The following is a 14,100-nucleotide window of genomic DNA, read 5'->3' as shown; positions in this document are numbered from 1 at the left end:
TAACCAGTCTGAAGAAGAGTCTCGACCTGAAACGTCACCCATTCCCTCTCTCCAGAAATGCTGCTGTCCCGCTGAGTTACTCCAGCTTTTTGTGTCTATCTTCTCGAAGTGATTATGGGTGATGTGTATTATTAATGGACAAAGAGCAGCATGTTGTTCATGCAAATCAAAAACATAGCAAAACTTTGTAAATTGAATATTCACAAATTAAGGAGCATCTTTTGTTAATTGGTCTTGCATATAATCTGAATACAAGTTTGCTCTAAGTATCCACTTTTATTGGTCCAGAGGAAACATTGTTATAAAGTTCTGCTATTCAAAACTAAAGCATGTAATGTGTACTCTTTCATTCTTGGTCAGTGCTGCAATTCGCATATATTTGTCAGCAGGAATTGTTGAGACTGAAATGGTGGAGCTGTTTGAAAGCATTTAATAACAGGGTAATCTCAGTAAAGAGATGTGAGTAACTGCTTGATCTGCCTGAAATAGTCAGAGGGCAGCATGTAGTTTAAGTGCAACCTTTTGAAATTGGCATCTAAGGTGGTGTCATTTGCCCTCTATGACCAACTGTTGACCATTAACATTCACTTTATGGGAAGTGGAATACCAGGTGCTGATTTTGCCCCTGGTGCCTACTTGGGGGAGGGAGGGGAGGGGGGGAGGGGGGGGGGGGGGGGATATACGTGTGCTTTTTATGGTATTTGGTAAAACCATAAAAGCAATAAATCGTAAAATATAACCTGATGGTTGACAAAAGTCCTATTTCAAATTATTTTAAAAATATTTGTGTTAATCTCATTCTTGGTCCTTTGCTTGCTGGTTTTCTTGTACATTGAAATGTTTTAAAACTTCCTTCCATCATAGTCCTTGATTTATGTTTATCTTGCCTTCATAACTAGTGTTGCTTAGTTAGTGGATAAGGGAGAATATTGATGAGTTGTGAAACAATGGTCGACTGTAACTGTCCATTTTTTGATATTGACAGGTTTTGCCATTGATTGCAACAGTACATGATAAGATTTTTGATTCTTTCTCACACCCCTCCCAACTCTTCAAGCAAAATGTTTATAACAATGCTGCTGTTCAGCATCTTCTACTGTTTTCTGTTTTGTTTCAACATTCTTGTGACTGCGTGGGTTTCCTCTGGTTGCTCTGGTTTTCTCCCACATCCCAAAGATGGGTGCCATGATAATGCTGAGGATCTATAAGGTGCTGGATCAGAACACATTTGGAATATTGTGAGCAATTTTGGGGCCCCATATCTGAGGAAGGATGTGCTGGTGCTGGAGAGGGTCCAGAGGAAGTTCCCCAGGAATGAGTGGGTTAACATATGATGAGCGTTTGACGGCACTGAACCTTGACTCGCTGGAGTATAAAAGGATGAGGGAGAACCTCATTGAAACTTACAATAGTTAAAGGCCTGGGTAGAGTGGATGTGAGAGGATGTTTCCACTAATGGGAGAGTCAAGGACCAGAGGTCATAGCCTTAGAATTAAAGGACATTCCTTTAGGAAGGAGGAGGAATTTCTTCAGTTGGAGGGTGGTGAATCTGGAATTCATTGCCACAGAAGACTGGAGACCAAGTCAATGGATATTTTTATGGCAGAGATAGATAGATTCTTGATTAGTACTGGTGTTGGGGGTTATGGGGAGGGCAGGAGAATGGGGTTGAGGGGGGAAAGATAGACCAGCCATGATAGGCGGAGTAGACTTGATGGGCCGAATAGCCTAATTCTGCTTCTCTCACTTAACAAGCCTCTCGTAGGATCATTTTGTCTTTTGGCATTATTCAGATGGCTTTGAGGCTCAATTCTTATTGTAAGACTACCACTTTTCTCCAGTGATGGCGATCAAATTAATTTGTGCAGTAATTTCATTCTATTCTTTCAAACTTAATTTTTGGAAGCAATGCCTGAATGAGTAACTCGATGAAAAAGACAATGAAATTAATTACCTCATTGACAATTGATGCTTATTAGAAGTGAAGAATAATACTTGCATTTCAGGTTTAATCAAAATCCCAATTTCTCTACATATCCTGAATTGCAAATAAGAAGTAGGAAGTATGTTTTGTCAGCAGTTTGTAATTATTCTATTTCAATCTATAGGTTGGGTAAATTAAAACATGAATTGCATATGTTGCACCTGTACAAATTTGGACATTTGGAGAAACTAATTCTAGGAAAGATGTATGTCTCCAATCCTTTACAGATTCATAAGTATTTGTCTAAAACATTCACATTAAATCCAAAATGTTGTTTACTTTATGGAACTGAATAGATCTAGAAAAGAATCTGGTTAAAGAATTGGGAGATTTGAATTGGGAATCAGCCATTTTTTTCTAGAACCAATGTGCATTTGTAGCAGTGTACAGTTTAAGGCATTTTACTCAGTTGATTAGCATTTGATGAGTGGAAATGGAATGGAACTGTTTGCAAATTAATTTGATCTGTAGACTTTACACATTTACTTAAATACCAGCATCTGGAATTTGAGTCAAGAGTGTTTACTTACCATGTGTACAGACCACAAAACTATGAAATTTTGGCTTCCAGCAGTGTGACAGGCCTGTAAACGCAACACGCATAGATAATACAATAAACCAAAAAATCAACAAATTAACAATCACGATACTAGTGCAAAAACCTGAAGTCCTGGATGCAATGAAGTCTACAGTACTTAGAAGTGCACAGTTGAGGTTAGTATTGCGCAGTGTTTGTGCTTCCTCCTATTCTCTGCCTCATTGGCCATTATTTTCCATGAAGGTGGTATCATTGTGTCATTGGTAAAGACTGTAGTGGCACTGTCCGGCTACACAATTATGAGTATAGAGTGAACAGAGCGGGGGAATGAGCGCACAGCCTTGAGATGCTCCTGTGCTAATGCTTATCAAGGCAAAGTGTTTTTGCCAATTTGTATTGATTGTGATCTACTGATGTGGAAGCAAGGGATCCAGTTGCTTAGTGGCGAGCAGAGACCCAATTCTCTGTTTGATAAGTTTTCTGGGGTGATGGTGTTGAATGCTGAGCTGTAGTCAATGAGGAACAGACTGACGTTTGTTCTTGTTGTCCAAGCAGTCCAATGCAGAGTGGACAGCCAGCAAGATCAAATACCCAGTTGATTTATTGTGGAAATAAGCAAACTGTAGTGATTCCAGTTTCTGAAGATAGGAGTTTGTATGCATCATAACCAACTTCTCCAAACACTTAACCGCCATGGATGTTAGTGCCATCAGTCGGTAATCTTTGACATATGTCATCTTGCTGCTCTTGGGCAATGGTATTATTGATGCGTTTTTAAAATGGATGCAAATCTTGGACCGTAGTAATGAGAGTTTAGAGATTTCTGCATTAACACCATCCAGTTGGTCCACGTAGGTTTTAAGAATGCTGCTAGGCACACCATCGGGGCAGGATACTTTGTGGATTCGCCCTCGTGAATGATCTTTTGATGTCAGCCTCGCTGACTGAGATTACAATACCATCAGGAGGTGATAGGGGCCTGAGAACACATACTAGTGTTCCCCCTTTTTTTGAATCAATCATAGAACACATTGAGCTCAGTGATGCCTATTTATCCCTTGAGCTGCCACTGCTTTTGTGAATGCCCGAGATCTCTCCTTCAGTAGATTATGGGCCTACTGATTAATCCAAGGCTTCTGATTAGGGAATATTCAGATGGTTTTGGTGAGAGCACACTACTCAACTTCCTTATGAAGCTTGTTACAATGGTGGCATATTCATTCAGGTCTGTTGCTGGAAACTTAAACATCACCCAGTTTATCAATGCTAAGCAGTCGTGGTGTCATTCCTTTAACTCCCCAACCAACTCTGTGCAGTCTTCTGTTGGAGCTGCATTATTCAGTCAAAGCCAATACATGGCCAGAAGGAGCACAGCTAGGTGGTTAGATTTCCCAAAGTGAGGGCAAGGGTGTTGAAGAGCGAGAACTGGTGATAGTTGGGATTCCTTCAAACTGACCCTGTTTGTTAAAAAAAACAAAGTATTGATCAACAAAAGACTTATTTTAAGAGAATGGAAGAACATATTTGATTTTTTAGAAGAGGCTTACAATTGAATACTACAAACAGTGAATTAATTAAAATAGTAGTGGAATATTGCAAGAAATCTTGAGCTGAAATTTATTTTTCACCTATATGGCAATTAAGTTAATGGGATCAATCACCAGTTGTGCACCGCTCATGATTTTCCTTCACTTTGATGTGAAACTTGAACGGGAGTCAAGCATGAATGAAGGCATTAAATATACTAACATCTATTTTATGTCCTTGTTAAATGTGGATTTCATCCTTGAAAATAATGGTATGGCATGGTGGTTGGCCTGTGATTTGTTTACTATTTTACGATTAGTTATGTACTTGGCTTAAACTAAACCCCTTGTTCTTTCTCAGTGGTAGCATTGGTTGCAAAATCCTTCACACAAATTTTCTCAGTGCTTTCTGGGTGTGGGTGGGAAGTGGTGGCTCATTTGTTTATTTATTGTGTGTTTGATAATGATCAAATTAAGGCTTTAAACAAGTGTAAGGTTATCATCGTGAAAATCTAAATGGGGATTATTTTTAATAGTTGAAAAAAAAAGGTGAGAAGCAGGGTAATAGTCTGCCATCTGCTGGTGATTATTAGCAAAATATTGTGTGAATAACAGCAGGATAAAGTGACAGATACTCAGTTGACACGTGGAGTGTTGAATTATTAAAAATATTTGGGTGGGGTTCAGAGGATTCAATGGATGTGCATTTGGTGAAAAGTGATAGGTTTGGGTCTATATCCAGCTTTAGACTCCAGGGTACTGTTAGTGCGCAGAGGTATGTCACTGTATACCATTCAGATGTATGTGTGGGCACTGGTCTCTTGCGCTAGCTGCAATTTTGAAGAGCCATTATGCTACAAATACTGTTTGGTATGTTTTTTGGGTGACTTGTGTATGTGAATTTGTGGATTCACAGTTAAAGCTGATGCAAATTGCAGTGGTCAATGAAGATGGATTGAAGAGAATGTGCCCTTGTGTTTGATTTGGAGGAATGGAGAGGAGAAATGGTGATCTGAGACAATGCTCTTCGGTTTTCTCTGTATCATTTGGAGTTTTTTGGCTTAAAGTAATTGCCGTTAGTAAAAGTCCATTGTTTTCAAAATAGTTACTGTTCAGCTGTGGGTAACTGACAGGTTCTGTATTTGACATGGTAAATATAATGGTTCCTGGAGTTATGGGGAGTTTTGGAGCTAGTTGACCCTTGAAGGCTTCAAACTGAACTTTCGGTAGAGCTTGATAGCAATGCTCTCTACTTTGTTATTTTGCTGATGAATCTATCGATTTAGTTGGCAATTTTCAGGATTGAAATTATCCTCTTTTGTACCGTGGCAATTTCCATGGGTGTTAAGGTTGTACCAACATTAGTTCTGGAGAGTGAATCATTAGAACTGGAATCTCAGAGACAAGACTCCAGATGGTGGAATTTGGAGCAAAAAATACAAACTACTAGAGCAACGTAACAACTTGAGCCGCATCTGAGAGACAAAAAAGATACTCCAGATTGTGACCCTGCATCAGAACATTAGTTGGAATTTTGTTGGGGACTGTGAATTTTGCTCTTCATTGAGACACAGAAAATATGTGAGAGGTAGGCCATTCAGCCCTTCGAGCCAGCTCCGCCATTCAATATGATCATGCCTTATCATCCAACATCGGTGCCCTGTTCCTGCTTTCTTCCCATATCCCTTCATTCCATTTGCCCTAAGAGCTCTATCTAACGCATCCAGTGAATTGGCCTCCATTGCCTTCTGTGGCAGAGAATTCCACGGATTCGCAACTCTGGGTGGAAAACGTCCTAAATGACCTACTGCTTATTCTTAAACTTTTGACCCACCCCGGCTCTGGACCCCCAACATCGGAAACATTTTTTCTGCATCTAGCCTGTCCAATCCGTTAAAATTATATAGTCGCCTATATAATGTAAGTAGGCATTTCTATTTTGCTATTCTATGTTTCCCACTGCATCTAGCTTATAATTTGAGTTCAATAGACAATAGGTGCAGGAGTAGGCCATTCGGCCCTTCGAGCCAGCATCGCCATTCAATGTGATCATGGCTGATCATCCCCAATCAGTACCCCGTTCCTGCCTTCTCCCCATATCCCCTGATTCCGCTTTCTTTAAGAGTCCTATCTAGCTCTCTCTTGAAAGTATCCAGAGAACTGGCCTCCACCGCCCTCTGAGGCAGAGAATTCCACAGACTCACAACTCTCTGAGAAAAAGTGTTTCCTCGCCTCCGTTCTAAATGGCTTACCCCTTATTCTTAAACTGTGGCCCCTGGTTCTGGACTCCCCCAACATCGGGAACATGTTTCCTGCCTCTAGCGTGTCCAAACCCTTAACAATCTTATATGTTTCAATAAGATTCCCTCTCATCCTCCTAAACTCCAGAGTGTACAAGCTCAGCCGCTCCATTCTCTCAGCACATGACAGTCCCGCCATCCCGGGAATTAACCGTGTAAACCTCTGCTGCACTCACTCAATAGCAAGAATGTCCTTCCTCAAATTAGGGAACAAACTGCACACAATACTCCAGGTGTGGTCTCACTAGGGCCCTGTACAACTGCAGAAGGACCTCTTTGCTCCTATACTCGAATCCTCTTGTTATAAAGGTCAACATGCCATTTGCTTTCTTCACTGCCTGCTGTACCTGCTTGCTTACTTTCATAGACTGATGTACAAGGACCCCCAGATCCCGTTGTACTTCCCCTTTTCCCAACTTGACGCCATTTAGATAGTCTTGCATCTAATAACTTGTAAGTAACAAATCTAGCAATTTGTCCACTGGAGCAAAAAAACCCGCAAGGCAGCACTGTGGCGCAGCAGGAGAGCTGTTACCTTGCAGTGCCCTGACAATGGGTGCTTGTCTGTACAGAGTTTGTATGTTCTACTCGTGACCTGCATGGGTTTTCTTCAGGTTTCCTCCCACACTCCAAAGATGTACAGGTTTGTAGGTTAATTGGCTTGATATAATTGTAAATTGTCCCTAGCGTATGTAGGAATGTGTAAGTGTGCAGGAATCACTGGTCGGTACAGACTCGGTGGGCTGATGGGCCTGTTTCCGCGCTCTCTCTGAACTAAACTAAACTGCAGGTGCAATAAATCGGGGGATGGGGGCAATCCTGAAAATTGAGAGGTTCAGCAGAACACCATCGAAAAGAACAAGGATTCGTCAAGTCAAGAGTTTATTGTCATGTGTCCCAGATAGGACAATGAAATTCTTGCTTGCTGCAGCACAACAGAATATTGTAGGCAAAAATACAGATCAGATCTGTGTTTATGCCTGTGTATCTATCTGTATGAGCTGAAAATATGAGAAAACAAACATAAGGTGTAGAGAGCTGGATGTAAAGGGATATCTGATAGGGTGTAGATCAAGGTTGCCCAAAGTTAATATTTACTATAAAAATTTGCAGACGTTTTTGTGAGCCCCAAATAGGAAATTAAACAATGCAGACTCTGGTCCATTGCGTTGGTGCCTAGCATGATACCAGGTTAATCTCTGCCTGTGTGTGATCTATTCCTGACATTGCCTTGTGCATATCTAAACATTTCTTAAACATCACTATAATTTCTGCATCTATCACCACTCCTGCCAGGCAATTGAGCCACACATCTCTGAAACATGGTCCCCCTCACAATATTTCTACCCAGGGAAGACTGCACTATCTCTACCTCCATAATCTAATGTACTCCTATGAGCTCCTCAACTTCCTAATGCAACAGAGAAAATAATCCAAGTTTGAAGAAGGGTCTCAATCCGAAACGTCACCCATTCCTTCTCTCAAGAGATGCTGCCTGTCCCGCTGAGTTACATCAGCATTTTTTGTCTACCCAAGTTTCACCAACCTCTCCTTGTACCTGGGCAGCATTCTGGTAAACTGTTTCTGCATTCTCCACAACCTTCCTATAATGGAGTGCAGACGGCACTACAAATGCGGCCTAACCAAGGTTGCAGCATGACTTCCTGACTCTTATACTCAATGCCTTGACTGATGAAGACAAGCATACCATTTGCCTCTTTTGCCAATCTACCCACTTGTGTTGTCAGCTTCAGGGAGCTATGGAGTTGGACTTCACGATCCTTCTCCACTTCAATATGCCCTATACTTTACCCTTGCATTCATACTCCCAAAGTGCAACACCTCACAGATTGTACAGATTCAAAACCCTGCTCAGATTAAACTCCGTCTGCCATTTTCCTCCCATATCTGTAACTGATCTAAATCCTATTGTATCCTTTGCTAGCCTTCCTCACTGTGACTCCAATAATGTTGGTGTCTTCAAACTTGCTCACCTACATTATGTACAAGTTGTTAATACATATCGGAAACGACGACTCTAGTACAGATCCCCGCACGGCACCACTGCTCTCAGAGTTCCAGATAGAATACCATTCTTTCACCGGAACCACCTATATCTTTGGTTAAGCCAGTTCTGAACTACCAAGTTGTCCTGAATCCCATGCATCTTAATCTTCTGGATCAGCCTACCATGAAGGACTTTCCCAAATACTATACAGGTGCACAACCTTTTATCCGGTGTTCCGGAAACCGAAATGCTCCGAAAACCGGACATTTTTTCCAGGATGTCGTCTGCACACCAAAGCTCGCGTTTGGCGCCAAACTTGACCCGAAACGACCCACGGTCAACCCAGGTCTGTACTACTGTAGCGGCTGCCTCCTCCACGGAGACCGGGGAGACACTTAAACATCTGTGAATCATTACTTAAATGTTAGTCAGTTAGTTTGGAGGGCTTTTATGTGAAGGGGGGGGGGGGGGGGGTGAAGGGGGAAACTTTAATTCTTAGTTCCCTACCTGGTCGGAGAGGCGGGGAGCGGGCAATGCCTTACCGGGTCGCCGTGCAGTAAGCTCCGGAGCGCTGTGGCCGCCGACTCCCAACATCGCGGAGCTGGGGCTGCGGGCGTCTGGCTGTGGGCGGCGCCGGTTGTAGCTCCGACCCCGGCAACTCTACCCCTGGCTGCGCGGCGCTCCAAATCCAGCGCGGCCCGCGGCCGGACGCCCGCAGCCCCAGCTCCGCGATGTGTGTCGGCGGCCACAGCGCTCCGGAGCTTACCGCACGGCGACCCGGTAAAGCATTGCCCGCTCCCCGCTGGTATCCCAGCGCTGCGACGCCGCCGACTCCCAACATCGCGGAGCTGGGGCTGCGGGCGTCCGGCCGCGGGCGGCGCTGGATTTGGAGCGCCGCGCAGCCAGGGGTAGAGTTGCCGGGGTCGGAGCTCCAACCGGCGCCGCCTGCGGCCGGACGCCCGCAGCACTCAGCTCCGCGATGTTGGGAGTCGGCAGCCACAGCGCTCCGGAGCTTACTGCACGGCGACCCGGCAAGACATTGCCTGCTCCCCGCCTCTCCGACCAGGTAGGGGACTAAGAATTAAAGTTTGCCCCGTCACCCCCCCCCCCCCACCACATAAAATCCCTCCAAACTAACTGACTAACATTTAAGCAATGATTTACAATGATTCCCCGGTCTCCGGGGAGGAGGCAGCCGCTCCAGACTTTTCAAGCCGCCCGCGCTACCTACCTAATCTACGCTAAAAATCTTCCATTTGGAAATCCAAAAAATTCCGAAATCCGAGAAGTGTCTGGTCCCAAGGCTTTCGGATAAAAGGTTGTGCACCTGTACCAATATTCATATAGAAACATCAGCTGCCCAACCCTTATCAATCGCCATCACCGCCTCTTCAAACCTCAATCAAATTAATAAGATGTGACAGCACGATTGAGTTGCTGCTTCACCTTGGTTTCACATTAATTCTCTGTCCAACTTCCTCTTTCATCTGTTTTTAGCCTCCATGTTGCAAACAATGTCCAGTGTAAGGTTGAGGTACACACATTATCTTCCATTTGAGTAGTTGAAACCCTCAGAAATTATTGATATTCCATTTAGCTACTTTATTTGTCCAGAAATATGGGTGTTTTGTTTCAATTTGATACATTTTTTTCTTTTCTGTTTCAAATTGCAATTTTTTAAAATATTTGTTACCTTTAAAAATCTGCAGCTTGCTCTGCACCCTATTGCAGATATTATCTCTCCTCCACTTATTTGCCTTTCTGCCACTTGACATGCTTGGTTCCTTACTTTCCAGTTTGGAATGGTCCTTGACTCAACGTCAACTCCTTCACACCAAATTGATGCTTTAGAAACAAAGATTGATCCCGAACCTGTGACTCCCACAACTGAGCACAATATGCAACATTGTGCAATATGCAGAAATGGATGGAGAGGCCTAAAAGAGTTTTGCGTGTTAACATTTTTAGTACCTTTTTGTCCGAATGCTTGACATCTGAACTAATGTATTGATATTTTATTTACAGGGTTCGAAAGCATCTTAGAAGGACTTTATGGAACAAGGTTACTCAGAGACCTCAGTTTATTTGATGGTAAAATGTTTTTTGTTTTCTGAATATTAATATTGAGTATTGTGAATAATCTGTTTTCAATTTTTCTTGGAATGGATTTTATTAACTATATATTCCAATTGAATTAAACTCTACAATGTTTTAAGCATGTGAAATTAAGTTGTTGTTCTTGAATGTTTTCTAGTATTTGTGCAATACCTCTGACTAGACCACCAATAAACACTTATCTAATTAGGCATATTGCTAATAATTGATGTCATTTTGAAAAATCTAAGTACTTTTATTACTTAACTATCCTAAAATGTTCAAAATGTTGCCAATCTGTAATTTTCTTATTCCTTTAATGTCCTGCAATTTACATTACTGAAGTATTTCACACCATTAAAAATAACCTCGCCTTGTGTATAATTACTTCCTTACATTGATATTTAATATTTTCCGCCCATATGTTTCTCTAGCTTATTAATGGGAGCATTCATTCATGGAATGTAACATTTTGCCCAAATTACTTTTACATTTCTGCAAAAAACATGTATTGTTCATTTTCCATGGTTCAAACAAAGTCCATCTTTGGAGACTCGAGTAATATAAAGCTCAGAGTAATGCCTGTCTTAAAGTCTTAATTGTTCGGCAAATAAAAATGTATTTATGCAATATTGGGTTGTCTTAGCCCCAAAACAGCCAGGGTTTGTCTTGCCTTATTGCGTAGCTGAGAACCTTGTTGAAACCCTATGGTTTGGTTATCTGATTTGAGGGGAGGGTGAAACATGAGAAATATTGTCGGCCCTTGAATAACTCACTGATATCAGTAATCAACTTTAATGATGCCATCAACCTTTCAGAACAGGGGGAAACAATGCGAGCCTCGTGCAAGTTCCAAAACAAATTTAATCGAAGTTGATTAATAATGTTTTCTCACTGTCACAGCAACAATGAACAATATGCAGAAAAAAAGCGTATGTGGTGCTGTTAGGTTCATGTCAAAAATGGTAGTATTTTTTAGTTCATGGTTTATAGAACTGTGATCCTTAAGGTCTTACAGTGCAATGTCTTGCATTTTTTCCATAATACATTAGTAAGCAATGTGATACTGTTAAAGCAAATATGACGTGGGTACAGTAAAATTTGCTTGGTTTATTGCCACTTTTAATCCCCTCCATGTTCTGGGCATACAAAACAGCACGATTGGTCTTGAACAGAATATTAGTTCAGTATATCGCATAGTTGCACAGTATGGAAATGGGTCATTTGATCCATAGCCCTCTGAACCGCTTTTATCCATGTGCCTGCCGAGCATCTGCCTCAACAATTTCTGGCTGTTCTCGTTCCACATATGCACCACCCTCTGTGGTAGTGGGAATGAAGAAGACGTGCCCCTTAAGTTTGCGTTTAGATCTTGGCTCTCCCCCAAACACCTACGCTCTCCAGTTTTAGATTTCCCTACCCTGGGAAAAAGTCTGTCCACCTTAACATCATACCACTCATGATGTTACAAAACCTTTAAGGAAGCGCATCGGCATCCTTCAATCCTGGAAAAACTGACCTGACTCTCCTTGTAATTCAAGCTGTAATTGGATGCTAGTGCTACACGTGTGGATTTAAACGAAATAGTGGGGGGGGGGGGGGGGGTTTACAAATTGGGAGCATAAAGATAGAGTTAAAGGGGCAGTGTATACAGGAAAAGTTATAAAAGACTCCCGAATTAATGGGAAGGAAAGATCGATAAGGGTTAAGAGAGTAAGGTCAGAGTCAATAGTGACTGTTGTGAGAGGGGAGGTGAATACCGGTCGAAGTGTTGTATGTGAATGCGTGAAGTATAAGAAATAAAGTGGATGAGCTTGAGGCTCAGTTAGAAATTGGCAAGTATGATGTTGTGGGAATTACAGAGACATGGCTGCAAGAGGACCATGGCTGGGAACTGAACATTCAAGGGTATATGTCCTATCGAAAAGAAAGACAGGTGTGAAGAGGGGGTGTGGGGTAGCTCTGTTGTGGAGGAATGAAATTCAGTCCCTTGCGAGGGGTGACATAGAATCAGGAGATGTAGAGTCAGTGTGGATAGAACTGCGGATTTGTAAGGGTAAGAAGACCCTAATGGGAGTTATCTACAGGCCCCCAAACAGTAGCCTGGACATAAGGTGCAAGTTGAATCAATAATTAAAATTGGTATGTCGTAAAGGTAATGCTACAGTTGTTATAGGAGATTTCAACATGCACGTAGACTGGGAAAATCAGGTTAGAACTGGACCTCAAGAAAGGGAGTTTGTGGAGTGCCTCCGTGATAGATTCTTACTGCTTGCACTGGAGCCTACCAGGGAGAAGGCAATTCTGGATTTAGTGTTGTGCAATGAACCGGATTTGATAAGGGAACTCGAGGTAAAGGAGCCATTAGGAGGTAGTGACCATAATATGATAAGTTTTAATCTACAATTTGAGAGGGAGAAGGGTAAATCGGAGGTGTCGGTATTACAGTGAGCAAAGGGGACTATGGAGCCATGAGGGAGGAGTTGGCCAAAGTTGACTGGAAAGATACCCTAGCAGGGATGACAGTGGGACAACAATGGCAAGTATTTCTGGGAATAATACGGGAGGTGCAGGATCGGTTCATTCCAAAGAGGAAGAAAGATTCCAACGGGAGTAAGGGGTGACTGTGGCTGACAAGGGAAGTCAGGGAGAGTATAAAAATAAAACTGAAGAAATATAACATAGCAAAGATGAGCGGGAAGCCAGAAGATTGGGTAACTTTTAAAGAGCAGCAGAAGCTAACTAAAAAGGCAATACGGGGAAAAAAGATGAGGTACGAAGGTAAGCTAGCCAAGAATATAAAGGAGGGTAGTAAAAGCTTCTTTAGGTATGTGAAGAGGAAAAAACTAGTTAAGGCCAAGGTTGGACCCTTGAAGACTGAAAAGGCTGAATTTATTATGGGGACAAGGAAATGGCAGACGAGTTAAACACGTACTTTGGATCCATCTTCACAAAACACAAACAATCTTCCTGATATAGTAGTGGCCAGAGGATCTGGGGTGACAGAGAAACTGAAGGAAATCTACATTAGGCAGGAAATTGTGTTGGGTAGACTGACGGGACTGAAGACTGATAAATCCCCAGGGCCTGATGGTCAGCATCCCAGGGTACTTAAGGAAGTGGCACTAGAAATCGTGGACGCATTGGTGATCATTTTCCAATGTTCTGTAGATTTGGGATCAGTTCTTGTGGATTGGAGGGTAGCTAATGTTATCCCACTTTTTAAGAAGAGCAGCAGAGAGAAAACAGGGAATTATAGACCAGTTAGCCTGACATCGGGAAGATTTTGGAGTCAATAATAAAAGATGAAATAGCGGCTCATTTGGATCGGTCCAGGTCAGCATGGATTTCGAAGGGGAAATCATGCTTGACTAATCATCTGGGATTTTTTGAGGATGTAACCAGGATAATGGACAAGTGAGAGCCACTGGATGTAGTGTACCTGGACTTTCAGAAAGCATTTGATAAGGTCCCACATAGGAGATTAGTGGGCAAAATTAGAGCACATAGTATTGGGGGTAGGGTGCTGACATGGATAGAAAATTGGTTGGCAGACAGGAGACAAAGGGTAGGAGTTAACGGGTCCCTTTCAGAATGGCAGGCCGTGACTAATGAGGTACCGCAAGGCTCGGTGCTAGGACCGCAGCTAT

At 42.4% G+C, this 14,100-nt stretch overlaps 1 protein-coding gene across 18 annotated transcripts in view; it reads left to right on the top strand.

The window, feature by feature from the left end:
• Window positions 1-14,100, top strand: part of lcorl (ligand dependent nuclear receptor corepressor like) — a 122,810-nt gene that overhangs the window by 22,097 nt on the left and 86,613 nt on the right. For all 18 annotated transcript variants that reach the window (XR_004412941.1, XR_004412942.1, XR_004412944.1 and 15 more), the window contains exon 2: window positions 10,382-10,447. Coding sequence is in view for 13 of the 18 variants with exons in the window: in XM_033026122.1 (XP_032882013.1) it covers window positions 10,382-10,447 (66 nt within the window). In the remaining 5 variants the exon portion in view is untranslated. The remainder of the gene's footprint in view (window positions 1-10,381; window positions 10,448-14,100) is intronic.

The sequence above is a fragment of the Amblyraja radiata genome, chromosome 1, assembly GCF_010909765.2.
Source record: "Amblyraja radiata isolate CabotCenter1 chromosome 1, sAmbRad1.1.pri, whole genome shotgun sequence".
Classification (NCBI taxonomy): Eukaryota; Metazoa; Chordata; class Chondrichthyes; order Rajiformes; family Rajidae; genus Amblyraja; species Amblyraja radiata.
This window is presented reverse-complemented; position numbering and strand designations above follow the sequence as displayed.